Source organism: Lampetra planeri, chromosome 3, assembly GCF_965212315.1.
Source record: "Lampetra planeri chromosome 3, kcLamPlan1.2.h2, whole genome shotgun sequence".
NCBI classification, from domain to species: domain Eukaryota; kingdom Metazoa; phylum Chordata; class Hyperoartia; order Petromyzontiformes; family Petromyzontidae; genus Lampetra; species Lampetra planeri.
Genome location: NC_136109.1, coordinates 10,467,433 through 10,489,324, shown reverse-complemented (window position 1 = coordinate 10,489,324; position 21,892 = coordinate 10,467,433). Strand labels below are relative to the sequence as shown.

The 21,892-nt window shown below is 47.0% G+C and overlaps 2 protein-coding genes across 2 annotated transcripts; one reads left to right on the top strand and one right to left on the bottom strand.

Annotated features, from left to right (window-relative positions):
- The first annotated feature begins 1,740 nt into the window (after positions 1-1,740).
- On the top strand, positions 1,741-17,439 carry LOC144717289 (uncharacterized). The gene is made up of 8 exons (XM_078592732.1): positions 1,741-1,905; positions 6,727-7,231; positions 7,464-7,550; positions 7,707-7,751; positions 8,332-8,403; positions 8,608-8,694; positions 9,856-9,927; positions 11,965-17,439. Exons 2-8 carry the CDS (start codon positions 6,730-6,732, stop codon positions 12,660-12,662), a joined length of 1,563 nt encoding a protein of 520 aa, XP_078448858.1. The 5' UTR covers positions 1,741-1,905; positions 6,727-6,729; the 3' UTR covers positions 12,663-17,439.
- LOC144717317 (uncharacterized) lies at positions 13,824-20,302 on the bottom strand. Its single transcript, XM_078592796.1, has 4 exons — positions 20,134-20,302; positions 18,036-18,553; positions 15,929-16,015; positions 13,824-15,220 (listed from the first exon to the last, which is right to left on the bottom strand). The coding sequence occupies exons 2-4, from the start codon at positions 18,550-18,552 to the stop codon at positions 14,637-14,639; spliced, it is 1,188 nt and encodes a 395-aa protein (XP_078448922.1). The 5' UTR covers position 18,553; positions 20,134-20,302; the 3' UTR covers positions 13,824-14,636.
- Between the last annotated feature and the right edge of the window lie 1,590 nt (positions 20,303-21,892).

Genomic DNA, 21,892 nt, shown 5'->3' with positions numbered 1-21,892 from the left:
ATTTAAAAGTGCATAGCTCCAGTGGCTTCCTTATATCGGAAGGAAGAACGTTCCAGACTGCTGCAGAAGCGCATCTGAAAGCACGCGATACAGTGACCGTCTTTGTACGATAGTTTACCTGGCAGGGTTGAATATTTCTCTTAACATGTGAGAAAACACTGAAGTGTGGACAGTCGGCCTTTTGAGGAGCTGCAGCTCAAACGCAAGTATGGGCTCGATGAGCTGAACTCACGGAATGATCCAACAGGCTTGTGACACCTGCTGGGATGTGATACATGCCTTGGTTCTGCTGGGGTCGGGAGATTAGGGGAGCGGATCGGTGGGTGTGTGTAAAAATATTGCCTTATGACATCACTGCCATACTGAGTCAAATTAATTTTTGTTTTCAGGAGGGTCCTGCAATTGGGATTTTATTTTAAGGATGTTTTTTTTGCCAATCAATGACTTTTTCATGTGGGAGGAAACTGGAGCACCCGGAGAAAACCCGCGTGTGCAAGGGGGTAACACTATCCCTGTACAGACGAAAAACATGGTGATCGGTAGACTTGCTGTACCGCCTTCTCATGGAGAGCCACTACGGTATGGCACCTCGACGCCCACGTGAACATTTGTGCGACCCACCGACCCTCGCCTCCACAGTAACAAGGTTACGGGCACGCATCGCCACAACCACTCAGCATGTCAAGGCAATGAGCCTCTTACATTCAGGCTCTGGGTTCAACCACGAAGTGGGAATGCCGGTGCTTCGCTCCCAGATGCCGAAGTGTCTGATGAGCAGGGCGTGGAGCCACGGTGGCGAGATGTTAACTACCTCGCATGGTACGCAAGAGGTTGTGGGTTCGATCCCGACCCTAATGCCTGCTGTATATTTGGAGTTTGTGGTGTCTCTCCCCATGGTCGCGTCAATTTTTGTATCCGGGTCCGGTTTTTTCCCTACATAGAATCAACACCACGCATTTGGAGTATTTGTCTGCTAGACACTTACACATTCTATGCCACTTCGTTGAGCTATCATTTGTGGCAGGTCACTTCTGAAAAAAGAGCTGTGTAGCTAAGAGGGCCTTACCTGGTTAAATACAAAATTGTTTATCGTTTTAATAGTATCATTTAATTAACCCCCCTCCCATCCACCTTACAGCCCAGATCTGTCACCCTTACATTTTCACGGGGACAAACTAAACGAGTGACGGAGAAACGAATGCCATGAAAGATGCCATGCCACCCAATTATGCACAACCCTGCCAAGCCAGAAACATGCTCCCTGGACAGAAGCTTTCTTCTTCACCCTGCTGTCCGGATATGGAACTGCCTTCCTGAACACATCGGTGAAATCACCGATTCTAGTCTTCAAGGCCTGGGATATCTCTTAACTTTACACACCTTTGTAGCGACAGTCTTTGAGCTACAGTGAACTAATGATTATGCCGATTTAGATGTATTTAATGTCTGATATGGCTATTGTTCACAATTGCACTCACTACAAAAATGTGTCAGGCTTTCAAATGACGGGCACACACGGGATATCTCATAACTCTAGCACACGTCTTTGAGCTGCTGTGAACCAATGATTACGCGTATTAGATAGATATATTTAATGTCTGATATGGCTATTGTTGACAACTTGCAACCCAGTGACAAAAAAAAATATGCTCCATAGAAATGAATGGCAATTTTTTTAAATAAAATATGTGTGTAGGTCAAAAACGCCGCGGTCCCTAAACTCTCGAATCGGCTCGCCCCAGAAGCAGGCGCCACGTATCTCAGGCGCGCCTGCTCCGTGTGAACGAGTTACGGACATCCTTCGTACCACGCACACAAAAGTTGAAGATTCATTTATAAAGTAAATCAATTAAAGTAAGCGTTGACGTGGGAGCAGGTGTCGCATCATTGACGTACTTCTCGAGGGTGAGTGAAACGAAGTTTTCTAAAAGAAAAGTTATTCTCAAAGGCGAGTTTTTAGGGGTACAGTAATCCCTCGCCACTTCGCTGTTCAATTTCGCGGCCTCAGTGCATCGCGGATTTTTCAAAAATATTCATCGAAAAATAAAAATTCAAAAATACTGCCATATCGGCAGCCGTATTGCGGAAAGCAGCGTTGTTTCATCGTGATGCGCGAGAGAAACGGTTTCCCAGGATGCCAGACAAAGAGAGAAACTCTCTCAGAGGCTTTGTACATACTGTACCCACGGGCACTCAGACAAGGCACGTGATTGGTTCCCGGCGCGAGATCGACGAATGAGAGCACGAGTGGATGTATCCCGTGAGCTGATTGGCTGCGCATCATCGCATCCTCTCCCAGCTTCTTCCCTTGTTGTACAGTGATCCCTCGCCACTTCGCGGTTCAAGTTTCGCGGCCTCAGTGCATCGCGGATTTTTCGAACTGATTTAAAGGCCTCATTATACCTGTGCAGTAACACCATCATCATCATCATTCATCATCACATTTATCGAACTGCACAGGTCTGTCATCGTCGTCATTGTCATCGTCGTCATTACTGGAGTCAAGTCTCAAGATATTACTGTCATTGGTGAGTGTAGAACACCATAATACGTATCGTATGAGAGAGAGAGAGAGAGTGAATGTATAATATTAAGGTTTTATAATTAAATAGATTTAAGTAAAATATATATATAAAGTATAAATATACATATTTTAAACATTCTGGTACCCACACACACATACGGAAATTCCAAGGGGGCCAATCCTACTTCGCGGATTTTCACCTATCGCGAGGGGTTCCGGTCCCCATTAACCGCGATAAACGAGGGATCACTGTATCTCACCACTCGTTCACGCTGTCAACTGTGTCTCGCGTATCTTAGTGTTGTGTTCGAAATTAACTTTTCGTTAAGCCCTTACAATGCCTCCTAAGCGCCGTGCCCCTGCGAAAGATTCCTCTAGTGAGCCCAAGAGGAAGAGGAAGATGATGACCATCAGTGAAAAGGTCAAACTTTTAGATATGTTAAAACAGGGCAGAAGTTATGCCGCGGTGGCACGCCATTATGGAGTGAATGAATCGACAGTGCGCTACATCAAAAAAGACGAAGCTGACATCCGCAAAACTGCTGCAATAAGCTTCAATAAAGAAGCGAAACGTGTGGTAACTCCGCGTAATAAGAGAATTGTGAAAATGGAAGCTGCATTAGCCTTGTGGGTTGCTGATTACAGGAAAAAAAACGTGAGTTTGGACACTAATATGATCAGGACAAAGGCCAAATCTCTCTATGATCAAACCTTGCCCGATGACGACGACAAAGGAGATGCTGAAGAAGCCGCTGAAGATGATCCTGACGAACTTCAAGCCAGTACTAGCTCTGCCACGAGTGATTCGCCTCCTCGAGGACGAGGCTTTACAGCCAGCAAAGGCTGGTTCGATAAATTTCAAAAGAGATACGGCCTCAAAAGCGTGCCTTTGTATGGTGAGGCTGCCTCTGCCGAGACCGATGCTGCTCGTCGTTACGTGGAGGATGAGTTTCCTAAGCTCATCAGTGATGACGGCTACCTCCCTGAGCAAGTTTTTAACATGGACGAGACAGGCCTCTTTTGGAAGAGGATGCCTTCTCGTACATTCCTCTTCAAGGATGAAGTGAAGAGGCCAGGCTTCAAGGCCCACAAGGACCGTGTCACTCTCATCATGTGTGGCAATGCTGCAGGCTTTATGCTTAAGCCAGGCCTTATTTTTAAGGCCAAAAATCCACGGGCCTTAAAAAACAAAAATAAGGCTCTGCTCCCCGTGTATTGGATGCATAACTCTAAGGCCTGGATAACGAAAGCCCTGACCCTCGAATGGTTCCTCCATTGCTTCATTCCCCAGGTGAAGCTGTATCTGGCTCAGAAGGGCCTCCCTTTTAAGGTCCTTCTCTTGATGGACTGTGCAGGAGGCCATGCAACAGACCTGCAATATGATGGGGTTCAGATCGAGTTTCTGCCCCCTAACACCACATCGCTAATTCAGCCGATGGATCAAGGTGTCATTCGTGCCTTTAAGGCACTCTACACTCGTTCCACGATGGAGGGCCTCATCGCGGCAGTTGACGACGAAGAAGGCTTCACCTTGAAAAAGTACTGGCGTAACTACAACATTGCGTCGTGCTTGACTAATATCCAGCAAGCATTGAAGGACATGAAAACTGAGACCATAAATTCTTGCTGGAAGAAATTATGGCCTAACGTGGTGCATGACTATGCAGGCTTCACTCCTGACGAAGTTCATCACTCGGCGGTGGAGAAGGCGGTGAGGCTGGCTCGCATCATCAGGGATGAAGGATTCGTCGACATGACGGAAGAAGACGTCAACGGCCTTATCGATGCCCACTCGGACCCACTGACAGATGAAGACCTCCTTGAGATGACGAAGTCTGCAAGTGAAGAAGAAAGCGAAGAAGAGCAAGATGAAGAAATTGAAGAGCGTGGCCTTACCCTGGAGAACCTGCAACAATTGTGCAACATGGCAAGGGCAATGCAACAATTTGCACAAGACATCGACGATAATATGGTTCGAGCTGTCGAGTTTAGCAACCGTGTTGACGGGGTTATGTCCTTGTACAAGGGCATTTTGCAGCAAAAGAAAAAACAACGACAGCAACTACCCATCACCATGTTCTTCTCCAAGGTAAAAACCCCAGTGAATAAAACCCCAGTGAATGAGAGAGAGAGAGAGTGAATGTATAATATTAAGGTTTTATAATTAAATAGATTTAAGTAAAATATATATAAAGTGTAAATATACATATTTTAAACATTCTGGTACCCACACACACATATACGGAAATTCCTAGGGGGCCAATCCTACTTTGCGGATTTTCACCTATCGCGAGGGGTTCTGGTCCCCATTAACCACGATAAACGAGGGATCACTGTAGTGCGTACTTGCGTTGAACGCCTTCAAAGTACAGTCATACCTCGGTATACAACCGCTTTGGAATACATCGAATTTGGTATAAGTCGTGTTTTGACGAGAAAAACATTTCTTGGGATACGACATCTCGCTTGGGATACGACGTCTCGCTTGGGATACGACGTCTCGCTTGGGATACGACATCTCACTTGGGATACGACGTCTCGCTCGGGATACGATGTCTTGCTTGGGATACGACGCGCTTGCTAGAGCTTGTATGGGTCGGGATGAGTCACCGCGTACTGGATACGACTAAAACAAAGCTCCTCAGTCTGCCTGTGTAGATCTCGTTCAGTGCACAACCCTTTCTAGAACTCTCCCGTGAATTGTCACGTGTTTTTTGTGTCATTTTAACGTGAATTTTCTTTTGCCAATTCATTCAAGATGGGCCCTAAGAAGGTTCGTGAGAAAAGCCAAGCTACAAAGAAAATGGTTAGGATCACTATTGACGTGAAAAAAGAGATCATAGAAAAGTATGAAAGGGGCATGCGCGTCACAGATCTCGCGGTGGCATACCGTATGCCGAGAACGACAATTTCGACGATTGTGAAAAAAAAAGAAGCCATCAAATCAGCGAACGTTGCAAAGGGGGTGAAATTTATATCAAAACAAAGATCACAGACATTAGAGAAAGTAGAAAAATTGTTATTAATATGGATAAACGAAAAACAGTTGCCCGGCGATAGTGTTTCAGAGGCTATAATTTGCGAGAAGGCTAAGATGTTGCATGCTGATCTTATAAAAGACATGCCAGGAACGAGTGAAGATGTTAGTGAAGTGTTTAAAGCCAGCCATGGCTGGTTTGATAATTTTAAGAAGAGGACTGGCATACATTGTGTCATGAGGCATGGGGAGGCGGCCAGTGTCAACAAAGACGATGCAAAGGAATTTGATACCGAGTTTGGGGAGTTTGTAGAGGCCGAGGGTTTTAGTGGAAGGGGACTCTCCTTCCCAAAAATAACATCTCCTCCCCTTCCTCACCACCATCCTCGTCGGCCATCAACTCCTCTCTGCAAGGTAAAGTGATGTTAAATTGTATTTTTATTTAGTTTTATTTATTTATGCATTTATTTTAATTTATGTATGCATTTTCGTAATAAGCAGTGTCTAAATTATTTTATACAACCCCGTTAATGTATAATATGCCGTATAAAATCAAATTTCTTATTCTCTGGAACGGATTATTTCCTTTCCCTTTATTTCTTATGGGAAAAATCCGTTTGGTATACGTCATTTTCGGTATGTTCTACCTTCTGGAACGAATTAACGACGTATACCGAGGTACCACTGTACAGTGGTGACACGTAGTCCTTGTGGTGAAGACATTCTCTGGTTTATGTTTTTGTTTGCACGTTCACCACAGGTACTGGTGTGCAGTTAATGCAGACACGGTTCCATGCGAACGTTTTCTGTTTGGTGTTTGAACATCTTCTTAACACCTGTTTTATTGCCAGAAAGGGTTAACCGTCTCGCGTGTGAATGAATTACCATTGTTAAAAAGTTGAAAACAGTACGTTGATATAAAGTCGTGGAGCACGGCATTTGAGTGAATTGTATGACGCAATGTATTGATTACTGTAAACCAAAGCAGGAGTTCCTCGTAAAGCCTGGCTCTGCCACTGGAACGTGGAATTACCATCGTTGGCTTTGGCCCACCATTAGAGATGAGCAACTCACCCCTATGTTCACTTGAGTAGCGAGACATTTATCCTTTGGTGAACCAAACTTATACAGCAGTGCCTTAATGCATCCATGCAACCACCCCATTTAGTTTACCATAAAGTATAAACAATTGACTTGGACACAGTCTCTCTTTGGATCCCACCAGGATATGGCGTGCGCGGTGGCCACCCCGGTGCTGGAGCCGAACGGGGACTTCCCGGCATGGCTGGAGGCGCAGGGCGTGAACACGGAGGTGGCCAGGGCCATGGACTCGGAGCTGGGCATCCGGGACTACGGGGTCCTGCGCGCCTGCGTCGGGGACGGCCTCGTGCGGGCCGAGCTGCTGGCCACGGCGCGCGACCGCCTGCCCTTCGGCTTCTACGCCGTGCTGCGGCAGGTGGTGAAAGCCCTGCGGGGTGCCGAGCCCCACGATGGCGCTGGGACGCCGTGCTGGGACGACGCCGCTGCCTCCTCTCCCGGCGACGTGACGCTGGGAGGCCTGGTGGAGGTCCTGCTCGCGCTGTTGAGTGGCTTGAGCCGGGAACTGCTGTTGTCCGTGCAGAGGTTGGATAACGGGGACTATCGGAAACGCCAAGTGGCTTCTTCCTTATCAGCAGCTCGTGTTGCTTCTGAAGATGAGCCAGCAGAAATGGATCAATTTGAACAAAATGGTAATGCAAAATTGTACCCTCTTTTCAGATTTGTTTTGCATCGTACAGTGCTTTTGATTATGTAATGTTACTTTACAAACTGTAAATGTAATTGATAATACTACGTCGTGCCCCTTGATAATCAGCCAATGATACAGCTGTAATTTATTATACGTTTTAGGGAAAAATGGAGTGGATTTATACATGTAAAATATTATTTATATGTTTCCGATGTGGTTTTGGAATGGTGCAGAGGAGTCGGAAGAAACCTTAATTCCAGCTTCGGATGACAACAACTCCACTATCACTGTGGACCAAATTAAAATGGAACCCCTTCAAGGTACAGTTTTTACTTGTTTTAACAATTGTAGCCAGCATTTCTTAGCTACGTTTTGTGCCAAAATTATTGTATCGTTTGTGTCTGGATGTTATTTAGGCCCATTGTTTTTTTAAGGCATGATTTCCAATTCTGTGACCCCTTTGCTGTTTCCTCAAGTACTGGAACAAGGATCAGGAGAGATGACTTTAAACGAGCTTCATGGTAAGTGCTGATTGCTGAGCTGGGAGCTGCTACTGTCCATGCAGAGGCTGGGACTTGGGGACGGCCAAGGGGTGTACACTGAGGGCTTCACCTGAAGCTGATCGGGATCGTGATGGAATGAAATCTGATATAAGTTTACGTGTTGAAAATGGTAACTTACTTTTGGACACAAGTCCATCAAACATTGATAATGAATGTGTCATCGTATTTAAGGTGGCCGTAGGGTTGCTACCTTTCCAGGCTTGACCCAGACGGTCTGGAAATCGGCATCTGTGTTTGGGTGGGAGGAATTAATTTGTAGCGAGATCAGGTATATTGCTGAACTTCATCGCATATACTGCACGGTTATGGTAGATCTAGGTTGTCTGAGAAATGCATCTGGGATTGTTCTGTGGAAAAGGTAGCCACCCTACCTAGGTGGCTGACTAGGTCAGCAGTCAGAATCTTCACCACTGGTTACAGGTACTAGATGGACTGTTGCATTGTGGGACTAATAAGGATGGCCTTCATTCAGCAGCAGACAGATCATGGCTTATGATGACGATATCAGCATTGATGACAGCTGTGTTTTTCATTTCAGACAAAATGGGAGTGACCTCGGCTTCAGTCGCAGACGACTCGATGGTGCAGATAAAAACGGAGGCCCCAGAAGGTAAATGTCCACATACATTCATCACAAATGGGCATTCACACATTAACAGTAGACTTGGAAGTAGCCAATCAAGCATGTTATTATGGTACTCCAGTGACATTTGTTGTTTTAACAATTGTAGCCGGCATTTCTTAGCTACATTCTGTGCCAAAATTATTGTATCGTTTGTGTCTGGATATTATTTAGGCCCATTGTTTTTTTCAGGTATGATTTCCAATTATGTAACCCCTTTGCTGTTTCCTCAAGCACTGGAGCAAGGATCAGGAGAGATGACTTTAAACGAGATTCATGGTAAGTGCTGATTGCTGAGCTGGGAGCTGCTGCTGTCCATGCAGATGTAGGGGTGTTACGGGAGGGAAACGGACAAGCACACAGGGGTGCCCACGTCCGCAAATGGTTACCATCCTGGGGGGCTGTGGGGGGATGCTGGGATCCCACACAGCCCCACCCCTCGGTGGCAAATTGGTATAAAAGGCGGGGAGTGAGAGGGCTCGTGGTCCAGTGTTGGGGAGCTAACGAGTGAAGAACCAGTGAAGACAGAAGACCTGCAGATAGGCCCTGGAAATCCTCTGACTCGCCGTCCTTCTCAGGACCGAGCAGCGCAAGCCAGTGGCGCGGCCCCAGAGCCTCAGAGCCGATGTTCTTCTAAGAGCCGAGTCTGTCTGGCTGGGTGTCGTGACCTGTGCCTTGACCAGGGCCGGGTCTCAGATAGCCTCCCTTATCACCCTTACCGGAGGACCTGGGAGCTGACCAGTTAGGCAGATAGCCTAAGGGTGTGTCCCAGTCCAGTACGGGTGAAGGGGCCGTTACCCCTTCAAGTGTTGTATACGTTGGCCTGTGCCGAGTGTAAAGTTATAAATAGTGTGCCTCGACTACACCGTCTCTGTCACTTGTGAACCCACTACACAGAGGCTGGGACTTGGGGACGGCCAAGGGGTGTGCACTGAGGGCTTCACATCTGAAGCTGATTGGGATCGTGATGGAATGAAATCTGATATAAGTTTACGTGTTGAAAATGGTAACTTACTCTTGGACACAAGTCCATCAAACATGGATAATGAATGTGTCATCGTATTCAAGGTGCCCGTAGGGTTGCGACCTTTCCAGGCTTGACTCAGACGGTCTGGAAATCGGCATCTGTGTTTGGGTGGGAGGAATTAATTTGTAGCGAGATCAGGTATATTGCTGAACTTCATCGCGTATACTGCACGGTTTTGATAGATCTATGTTGACTGAGGAATGCATCTGGGATTGGTCTGTAGAAAAGGTAGCCACCCTATTGAGGTGGCTGACTAGGACAGCAGTCAGAATCTTCACCACTGGTTACAGGTACTAGATGGACTGCTGCATTGTGGGACTAGTAAGGATGGCCTTCATCCAGCAGCAGATAGATCATGGCTTATGATGAAGATATCAGCATTGATGACAGCTGTGTTTTTCATTTTATTTCAGACAAAATGGAAGTGACCTCGGCTTCAGTCGCAGACGACTCGATGGTGCAGATAAAAACGGAGGCCCCAGAAGGTAAAGTGTCCACATACATTCATCACAAATGGGCATTCACACATTAACAGTAGACTTGGAACTAGCAGATCAAGCACGTTATTATGATACTCCAGTGACATCACTGTGTAATGTGTTGCTAGAACGCTATAATGGTTAAGCCTTTTTTTGCCTCTTTAATGAAGCTTTAAACTTGGACCATAGTCAATCCTAGGCACGTAGCTTCTGGGACGATAGCAAAACTGGAACATTATTAAAAAGTTGGCAAATAAAGAGGTGGCCAAGTGGCCTTTAAAGGTCAGTACTAACCTGGCACAGTTGGGAACCTGAGTTTAAATACAGGCAGCTTGCCTGTAATTAAACCGGTTTCTTAAGTGTAGTGAATTGAAAGGCTCAGCTTGGTCACCGATGATTGCACACTCAATAAAAACATTACACCAAACATAGTTCTGCACATGTTCTCAGTAGGAGGGTCTGTGAACAATTTGGTGACTTAAAGGGTACCATTGAGGTATCTGTTCAAGTGACTCATTATCAGCAGAGGGCAGTGCAGAAACATCCATTGTATGGTCCTGTACAGTGCTCCAACGTCTGTGCTCACTACCTTCAACTTGCACTTACCAGCGTGGCAAAGTACGGCCAAATAGCTCCCACGTCTCGCACGTATGGGCACGGTATAGGTAGGCAGTGATCAAGGCAGTGGATCGACAAAGGGTTGTAATCCACGTGTACCTAATCTGACTTATGTTCACCTAAATTCACACTGATGATTAGATTGATCGGTGGTTGCCGTTTTACGATTGCCATGGCCACCGTTCCTTTCAAGCAGAAGAGGCATTGGTGTCAACGCACTGAGACGTACATTGGAGCGACCGTGCCAAGTGCGAGGAGACGGGGGCCAGGGACTCTGTGGCCATTCCTGCCCTAGAGCAGCAGCTAGGTGAAGAGCGATGGGGAGGGAAGATGGGGGCGAGAGGGGAAAGTGAGAGGAAGTCAAATTGAATAATAATTTCATTTATATAGCGCCAAAATTTGTAAGATTTTAATGGTGCATGCAGATTAATTCGTTTGAACTCTTGAGATTAATCAAGAGTCGCGATGGACTGTCCACTCAAAAGCGGTAACCCCAAGCCTAATTTGAGTTCCGGACGGGGCATATATGAAACTCCACTCAGCTGTGAAGGCATTAGTTTTCATCACTTCCATTGATGGCATGGCAGATGAATACAGCACACAAGGAATACAAACCTTTAGCCTGTCAACTGAGGTATGATGGTTTTCTGGATGAGCTGATTTTGTAAGTCAGAAGTGGCAGTTTATAGTCTGCAAATGTAACTGTTTCCAAATATATTGAGTTAACGTCTTGTAATTGTATATTATTTGCATAAATCTAAAATTATTCCTTGCACACGTGATTTGACACATGCTTCGTAAGTATAAAGATCAATCTAAATAAATTGTTCCATTAATTGTCAAAGATTCGGGGACACAATTCAATAATCGATTAATTCCGTATTGTTTTTACGGTCTCAATTGTAAATCTCCATTAGATCAAAAAGCATAGTTTCTTTGACACATGATTTTAAATGGATTTCGTGAGTGCAAAAATCTATTTTTAATCAATGAATTGATGCATTGTGACATGCCTCGGGCAGAACGAGGGTGGACGATGATGTGGAGAAAGGCGTGGATCAGGATTTGTGCTTGAAAGCGCATTGGTGCCTCATCCTTATAGTGTCTTGAGATCCGATCATATTGAGATGCTTTACAAACCAATTTTTTGTACTCTGAAGTGAGACTTGTGGAAGCTTATGATGCATTCATTTTTTTTGCTTTTTTATATCTCCCTTGTATTCCTTTTTGCCAGTCGACTCATGTCAGACAGGAACATAAAATAGAGTACGATCCAAGATTGATAATTGTACTAGGAACCGCATCATTATCGATGTGTTATATAGTTGCATTTCATAGTTACACAGCAAGTGGCGATCCTTTGTTTATCTGCCACTTTACAATAATTTGGATTTTTCTGATGTACAAACACGATCTTCTTCTCAGACGAGGAGACTGTTGAACCCTCTTCGGGTTTCATCATCCGTCTCGTGATGCCGATGCAAGTCGACAGTCAAGTCGTAACCTCATCATCCCCACACGACGGAACCACACAAGGTCTGTCTGCTGGTAGCCACGTTTCCAGGACAGTTCCGTCAACGACAGCAACGATAACACCGCCGCCGCCACCGGTAATAACGGCGGTAACAACAATGACCGGCAACGGCACTCATATTGACCGCTGCTTTGCGGAAATGAAACCAGATATGCAAGAGCAGGTCGCTCAGCCCAGAGCTTCGATCATCGCACAACAGCCAGCCGCGTCCACCAGAGGCAACAAGCTGTACTTCTGCAACCTGTGCGGCCAGGGTTTCACACAGAACGCCATGCTCAATATCCACCTGCGCAAGCACACGTGCGAAAAGCTCTACATATGCGCCATGTGCGGCCGAGGTTTTTCCAGCAGCACCAACCTGAACATCCACGAGCGGACCCACACAGGCGAGAAACCATACCGCTGCGGTGTGTGTGGACAGGCGTTCACGCAGCCCAACAGCCTCAAACGACATCAGCGCATGCATACCGGCGAGAAGCCATACCGCTGCGGAGTGTGCGGCCAGGCATTCACGAGCAAGCCCAACATGATATACCATCAAGGCAAGCACCTGAGCCAGACACCACCACAACCTCTGCCACCGCAGTGATGCATGGTTGTGCATTGTGCTGATGCGTACCTTCAAACACGAAATGGGTTGTGTGTGACCTACGGTATTAATACTGAGACAGGGATTTCCATCACTACCAGGGGTGCTGCCCTATGCAAACTTTCCTTGGTTATCACCTCTACCTCCCTGTTCTATTTTCCAATTTAATCTGCTGTTGGTAAATTCATCAAGATGTGATTGCATTTAGATACTATGTAAATTGAAATCGTCATTTGCACTGCCTTTTTGGAAATGGCTGTGGTGGCGTGCATATAGTCAAAATATATTAATGAAATCATGTTTGGACATTGCAAAAACTGGATTTTTTTTCAGAAAGTTGAAAAAAAGCTATTTTTCTACATACCATGTTTCCTAGGATTTAGGGTATAGGAGTAAATGTCAGGGACAAGTTTTCTAATCGATTAAGTTATTTATTGGACAATTTTATAGCATGAGTTATGTGCGACTGGTTTTGTCAAATTATAAATCGTTGTTACAAACGTTTACAAGGAAAGTCACACATTGCTTCTCCCTAGATTATCTTTCAACCCACTTTCTTTGGCCAATGGTTTGGAAAAAAATCCCTTCATAAAAAAATCATTAATGGTTGCTGTTATCCTGAACTACAGTAATTTACGTAGTTTGCAACCCTTTGTAAATCAATTGCTGAATTAAGGCTTCCCCACACTGTATCAGGCAGGTTAGGTTAGCGTAGGAGGTGAAGGTCCCAGGACTGCTTCAGTTATCACACGCCACTAATGTTGGCCACGGCCGAGGATCGGAATTCGGGTCGCCAAGTTTAAAACACAAACACTGCATCATCTATTCCTCCAACCAGCAGGGCCAAATACAAGATAACCTGCCTTTGCCACCACACTTCTACTTTTGGTTGTCCACCATATCTTCACTCCAGTCACCCTATACTACAGCTCCACAGTAGAACTCCCCACAGTGCCACTCAAAACCTCCTCTCTATACCAAGGATGAGGGCCGTCGCTGCCAGGCATCGTTTCTCCGTGGCAGCCCCCGCCGTCTGAAATGCCATCTCCGCTACACATTCGCAGCACATGTACTGGTTAGAAATTGCCTGGCTTTAGTCACATGTAGCTTGGCTCCGCGCCTCAGTCACTCATGTCTGTAAAATATTTTGCGCAGTACAAATTTGGTTATTTATTCATTTATTTCAATTCCAATAGTAACAATTTTAATGATTACAACGATTTGCCATGATTCTGTTGCACTTTACATTACATTACCATTATTCTGATCTCAACAGCAAATATTTTACGATTGTCATAAGTTAGAAAAAAATTAAATTCGTCAACCAGATTCTACACTTAAAAAAAAATCCACATTGGATTAAAATAAAATGCAACCAAAAGTTAATTTTGAGGCATTCCAAGGCTTTGTTTGGAACTGAGCTTTATTAGACACTAAGGTGTCACTGCTGTACCATTTAACAAATCTTCATCAAGGCAACTTCATGCTGGGAGCATGAGCACCATTCACAGATTTTGTACGAATTTGCCTCGACTGCCAAGTGAATTGCTTTCATTTCAACTGGCATTGTCCTGTTAACTGCCCCTGTTACTGATAGTCTTGGGCTGGTTATCCTTTTAACAGAGCTGCTTTGCTCAGTGGGCCTTGCCAGCAGAAATAAAGTCTGACAGCCAGAAAAAAGCCCTGATTCACATTTTTATGCCTGGCTGTGGTTTAGTTGTGTCAAAGCAGAATGCTAGTCCACCAGATAAACATGCCCCCCCTGCTGACATGCATCACATGATTGTACTCCCTTTTACTGGTATCAATGAGTGTGGCTGTAGTACAACGCAGGGTTATCAATAAGAAAATTACATCTGTACAGCAGGGAGGCCCGTGTCTCTGTCAATCTTTCTCCGCGCATTTCACGGGACACTGCGCACGAACCCACTACATGCACACCTGTCTACCACACCATTGTGCCAAGAGGTGGCATCACTGTGGCAGCGCCATTCCCTCGTGCTTGCTTCGATGGTACTTCATGTTGCGCTTGTTCGTGAAGGCCTGTCCACATACATCACAGTGATAGGGCTTCTCACCCGTGTGCGTGCGCTGGTGCCGCTTGAGGCTGCTGAGATGTGAGAAGGTCTGCGCGCATATACTGCAGCAATACGGCTTCTCAACCATGTGTGTCCGCTCGTGGACATTCAGGCTGCTACTGTTTGAGAAGCACCTGCCGCATGTGATGCAGCGGAATGGCCTCGTGGCCATGTGTGTGCGCAGGTGCACGTTGAGGTGGGCTTCCGATGTGAAGGTTTGTACGCACATCTTGCAAGAGTAGGGCCTCTCCTCACCCCACTGAATGACCCCCTGACCACCACCACCACCACCACCGCCACCATCAAGAGGGTGGTACTGGGGGATTGGCATCATTGGAGGCCCCACGGTTTGCCGGCCTATGCCCGCCCATACCTCCTCACCAGCCTCCGTCATCTGCAGCGATGTGTGAGAGATGCAGCCCATGGTCGTGTTCATGGACTGGAAGCCAAGATCTGAAGGTCGTCCATTTATGTACATGTCTGCGTTTATCATGAGGGAGATACACATTGAACAAAGTTATTTTTTTTTACTTTATGAAATTTAAGGCAGCAGATGATAAGCATGTGCCGATGCGTCTCCGATGGTGTTACGAGCTGCATTAAAAGCGCGTCATTCCAAGTAGCCTCAGGCCATGACTCCTTGTAAAAAAGGTGTCAGTTTTGTTGCCAGATAAAAGGGTAAAAAATAATTATCATATTTTGCTACTGGCAAATGAGGTTCCAATGGTGTAAATGCTTACCCCGAGCTCTCATACTTTGATGGTGCATTGTCCTTGAGTTGTGCGCCTTTTGGCGTCATCTGGTCCAACACCACGTGAGACTAGGCTCTAAAGAAAGCTGTCTCGGGTGTGGACCAATCAATTTCAAGGACAGTGCATACATTATCAGCTATGTTTTTTGTTTGCATTCCGACTGCAGGTATTGTGGTCAATGCAAACATGACTCCTTGTAAAAAAGGTGTCAGTTTTGTTGCCAAATAAAATGGTAAAAAAACAATTATCAGATTTCAGAAATGTTTATGCGACATCTTCCACATGGCAATGTACTGCTCACACTGCCTGTGTTCTAAATATAAAAAAAATTTATCGAATGTTGCCAGTGAGAATAATTGGAGTATAACCTGGGATAAAAGTGAAGATTTTTTGTACTTTTTATAAAAATCTATATTTCAAATGGATTGTTTCTTACCATCTTGGTCTTCCAATTTTATTTTGTGCAACGGCTTGTTTCGACTGGAGTCTTCGGAAACCAAAGTTGCAACTTCTCCCGTGTATTCTGCACAGAGCCACATGTTCATAAATGGTTATTTGACGAAATACACAATAATTTGGCATTCTCTCCTCAATGTCGACTGAGATACATTGCACATTAAAAGCATTTTTTCCACTTGGAAATGTGTATGATGACCGAATTATTAAATACAGATATTGTGCAACTGTCGGTTACCTTTATTTTACCAAGTGAGAACCCACGAAGACTGCAATTATTATTTACAAGGGAAACGTGAGAAACAAAATACTTTTAAGCACTGAGCCAGTTAGTTTGTATACATATGTGAATTGTGTTATGCATGTACATATTGTAGCATACGTGTAGTGTTGTGGCTTTTTTGTATAGAAGGCTCCGCGCGCCTCGAGCTGTAGACAATTATGTTCAGGAAATATTGGGAGCATTATAAATTGCATTATTATTGTTCTAAAACAAGGTCAATAAGGTCATGCAGGAGGTTCTTGGGACAAGAGCTGGATTGATAGCTGAGTAGTTATGATTACAGTATATTATCCCCCCCCCTCCACTCCCGCATCCCTCTTGCTATAGGCATTGTCTATGGTGCCACCCCATTCAAGTCATGATCAACTGCATTGACTGGAGGTGGATATATGTTACTGGAGTTTATAATTTTTTTTAACTAAGTAAGAACTCAAAAGACCAGGAGAGTCATTTGCAAGATTGACATCTGAATCAGAATCTTTAGACTGGAGGAATCTGATGAGCTATGCAGCTCATTTTTCACAGATGTACAGCACAGCTGCAGACGTGGCTGTGAACCGTGACCACCAGAGATGCTCCTACATTGTGGTAATCGGCAAGACTTGAAACCACAGCATATGGCCATGATGCAAAGCTTACTTGGACCAGAAGACAGACAAATTAAAAAGCAGAGATGAGGCATCTTCAGGTAAAAAAAACTTCGGTTGCTTGGCTGGGCTCCTGATCTGTGTTTTGAGAGAGAGTGGTGGTAGATGCACCTCGACTCATCGCAAGTGCCGTGGTGACGTTACCACCACTTAGTGGTGAATGGCAGCTGCCATTGTGAGTGGTAGATGCAAATACATCACTTCCCACGAGTGTTTAACTATTTGTATTGGCTAAGTTGTCGCTTGGAGTGTTGCGACCTGCTGTCATGGACTGTCATACCTGATGGCAAGATGACACCATGACGATAACGTGTGTAATATACCATGTTTGTGTATAGTGTATTGTGACGATATAATAATTTGTTTAATCGTGTTGAAAGTGTGTCGCAAAGTGCAGTGAATGGGCCGAGACTGTCAAACTCGCCACGTGAGGATCATAGGTTATGAAATGACAGGTTGTTAGCTCTCATATAAACCCATGTCTCCATATTAAAAACAAGAATTTTAGTCTCAATGGGCTCTAATTTTGTTATATATATATAAATAAAGAACATTTACATATTGGTGTATGTGTGTACTTGAATTTGTGAGTGGCCATCCCATCATGAAGTTGTCCTTTAACCTGGCAAAGGGTGAAGCTGGGGCTGGAATCTACATCTGGGATCTGGACTGTAAACTCATCTGACCGCTCCATTTTCTTGGGTTCCAAATGCCTTATGGAATAACTGTGCACAATGCATTTGATTTGCTATTTGCATGGCACTATGCCCTAGTATATAAAATATAGGGCTGTAAATCATGTGCTACAAGACCTGCAACTTACTCAGCTGGTGAGATCTGTCGGGGCAGCAAGTGGACTCTGGACTCATATCTGTAAAATGTTGAAGATCATTCGTTTGTACTCATGGGTTTTTTTTGGGCACTCCAATTTCTTTCCACTTTACGAAAGAACTGGCCAAACGTGAACAAGAAGGACTCAGTGAGGCTTTCCCATGTACATTAAATTAGTATTAAAGGTAGATTGGTCCCTGCCATAGTGTAAAAAGTATCTACTCGGACAAAATTAGTCTCTACGTGACCTCTGCAAAAGATTACTAAGTGGTCTCATCTCTAACAGTCATCACACATATAATCCCATGAGGATTTTAGGGCATTACCTCTTTTCAGCAGGTGCTCACTGTGTATGGATAATTCATTCCTCTCCTCTGAGGGCAGCTCTTTATTGACTGCCAGGTCCTTGTATTCAACATCCGCTGTAGGTGGAGTGCAGTCAGCAACGCAAATTTCAGGGTTCTCCATGGCTCCCAGCCTCTGCACAGATAGCAGCAGCTCTCGGCTCAAGCCGCTGAACAGCGCGTGTAGCACGTCCACCAGGCCTCCCAGCGTCACGTCATCAGGAGAGGAAGCGGAGTCGTGGGGCTCGGCGCCCTGCAGGGCCTTCACCACCTGCCGTAGCACGGCATAGAAGCCGAAGGGGAGGCGGTCGCGTGCCGTGGCCAACAGCTCGGCCCGCACGAGGCCGTCCCTGATGCAGGCGCGCAGGACCCCGTAGTCCCGGATGCCCAGCTCCGAGTTCATGGCCTGGGCCACCTCCTCATTTACGCCCTGCGCCTCCAGCCATGCTGGGAAGTCACTGCTCGGCTCCAGCACCGCGGTGGTCACTGTGTACGCCATTCTGATGGGATGTAGTGGGCAGTTCCAACAAGAAAATACATGTAATGCCTCGGGTAATTATTTATTTTAAGCATCCCGTTTGGGAAATGCCATGAGATTCCAGATTTTGTTTAAGTGACCAACTGACTCTGGTTTTAGGCCAGTCTGTGCTGTAATCGAGCGAATTAGAGTTGGGACTATCGACCGACTACTTGACTATATTTTCATCTACTACGTTTTTGTAGTCAATTACTTAGGGACGTTTAACAATGGCAGCTGCCCCCACATTCTGCCTTCCGAAGGCAGAATACCCCTACAAGCCAAATCCAGTGTTGCACGGCTCGCTATGCCAAGCCAACACACGTGGGAGCAGAGGGGGAGCTTTTTACCCCAATTGCTATGTGATTATTCGGATGATCAAACCTAAATCAGTAATGAATCCTCCAAAATAACCCAGCCGATTCTCAGCTATAGACTGAATTGGCGTGAGCTGTGGATACGATTGTCTGGGTTACAATGATTTGGGGATGCTGGAAATGTAAATCTACGCTTGGTTAGAATCGACTCAATCTTTGTGAGTCACGAATGTGTGATGGGGAACCAATTAGGGGGAGGCGAGGCAATAAAGTGATTGGGATGTGGATGTTAGATTACACTATTTAAGGGAAGTGAACGAGTTGAGATCCTATCTTAATCTGGCTTTCTAGCTTCTGCCTGATCCCGCTGCTGCTTCACAGTAGATAAGCAACATCAAAAAAATCATCTGCCCTAACAGTATCTGGCCTTGGTCGCTGGACTCTTTGTCTTTACCAGTGTTCTTCACGAATTTTCAGAGGTGGTGGGGAGGGCACTTTCGCCTATAAGACATCAGTGTGAGGGTCGCCGCACATGTGAAACCATTGTCACCCCACCCCCTCGTCTGGTATAAATTAGGTAGAGTTGCAAGCCCTGCAATTGTTCTTGCTCACGCCGCTGCTGGCAGAAGGGCTTTAATTCTACGCTGGCGCAGACGATTTCTGAAGAGGTCAGAATCTGAATTATGTATTCAAATCGTCGGAATCCGATAAGCTTACAGAGATATTTATTCACGGATGTCCAGTAAGGTGGTTGACCCCACCACACACGACCTGTCCCAATGAACCGTAGCTTGCGGCGTGGGTCCCCATTCATACTGCAATGCTGGGTGGCCAGAGGCGGTGTGGGGGATGGGGATGAATGTGGTTCGGAAAGGTAAACCTCTTATTCCAATAGCCGCAAGCCTGGGTGTTCGAACCTTGATTGGCAAGTTCGGTGACCTTTAACCTATAAGGATGAATTCAGCATCACACGACGTCAAATTACACCGTCGACCAGCGACCACTTTACGGTTATATTGTCAATGAAGTCCAGTAAAGTGTAAGACAATGGGTTTTTTGATCGCACCATCCCCTCTGCCGCCCACCACCTAGCCCCGACGTCACCAAAGCGCAACTATCCCAGGCTCGAACCTGTCTGGCTTCAGGTGCCATCATTCCAACGGCAAAATGAATTAAGCCGAGTAAATATGTTAACGGGGGTTTTAAAAGAATATAAAATCAGATGCAAGTGAAAAAAATCGCTTACCTCGTGGAATGTCTTTTTTTGGGTTAAAAAAAAAATTGGTGTAAATATTTGTTGTTGTTGCTGCTGCTGCGGTAGCTTCCAACGCAATAGAATAAATCCCTAAAAGGAACCCCCCAAAGCCTTTAGGGCTCTGCGGAGAATCCTCGGCCTCCTCGTCTCGTGAACAGAGACGACGGCTCGGACTGCAATTGGTGGACTGGGGGCGTGACGTCATCGTGACGCGTGCGAAGAGCGGCGCCACCTTGCCTGGGGGTTGGTTGGAGGTTGGTGGGGGGAGGGGTGGAGGGGTTTTGGGGGGTTAAGGCGGGGGGGAGGTTGGAGGGGGCGGATGGAGACGGGGGCGGATGGAGACGGGGGCGGAGAGGGATGGAGGCGGAGGGGATGGAGGCGGGGGGGATGGAGGCGGGGGGGATGGAGGCGGTGGGGTGGAGGCGGTGGGGGGGTGGAGGCGGTGGGGGGGTGGAGGCGGTGGGGGGGTGGAGGGGGGGGGGGTGGAGGCGGTGGGGGGGGGCGGTGGGGGGGGGCGGAGGGGGGGGGGCGGAGGGGGGGGGGGGGGTGGAGGCAGTGGGGGGGTGGAGGCGGGGGGGGTGGAGGCGGTGGGGGGATGGAGGGGGAGGGGCGGAGGGGAGGCGGAGGGGGGGCGGAGGGGGGGTGGAGGCGGCGGGGGGGATGGAGGCGGGGGGGGTGGAGGCGGTGGGGGGATGGAGGGGCGGAGGGGAGGCGGAGGGGGAATGGAGGCGGAGGGGGGGGATGGAGGCGGAGGGGGAGATGGAAGCGGGGGGGGCTGGAGGCGGAAGGGTGGGGGGTGTGGGCTGAGGGGGTGGGGGATGGGGGCGAAGGGGGGGGATGGGGGCGGAGGGGGGGGGGCGGAGGGGGGGATGGGGGCGGCGGGGGGGGGATGGGGGCGGCGGGGGGGGGATGGGGGCGGGAGGGGGGGATGGAGGCGGAGGGGTGAGGGTGGGGGGTGGAGGGGGTTTAAGGCGGGGGGGATAGAGGCGGGGGAGGATGAAGGCGAGGGGGGTGATGGAGGCGGGGGGGGTGATGGAGGCGGAGGGAGGATGGAGGCGGGGAAGGTGATGGAGGCGGAGGGGGATGGAGGCGGGGGGATGGAGGCGAGGGGGGGGGCAAGATGAACAGTTGAATTTATGTGCCATTAAAAAGGGCCATTGTCCGAAACGTCACCTATTATATCTTTTTCCACAGTATTATTTACCAATGTGTTAATTGTGCTTGTGGGTTCGATCCCAACCCTCACACCTGCTGTAGATTTGGAGTTTGCATCTCTCTCTCCCTGTGATCGCATGGATTTTTCTCCGGGTCCTCCGGGTTTCCTCTCCACATTTAGAATCAACATCACGCGTTTAGAGTATTTGGCTACTGCTATATATTTCTACGTGATAAGCCACTTCGTTTTGCTATCGTTTGTGGCCAGATCGCTTCTGAAAAAGTGCTTTATGGCTCAGTGGGTCTTACCCGGTAAAATAAAAACAGTTTCGTAGTTTAAAATAAAGATTATTTAGGTCATGCCAATAAAAAAAACCCACTGCTCTCCAATATTGGGTGGCTCCTATGAGGCAGTCCTGTCCCATCACAAGAGAGAAACTCAAACAAATAGACAATACTTTTACTGGTAGGAACCTCCTGGTTACACCAGCCCACATGGGATTATTGTGTCCGTCCGTAGTGCAGGGAGGGGCTGGGTGGGGAGGGGAGGGTGGGGAGGGGCTGGGTGGGGAGGGTGGGAGGGGTGGGGCTGGGT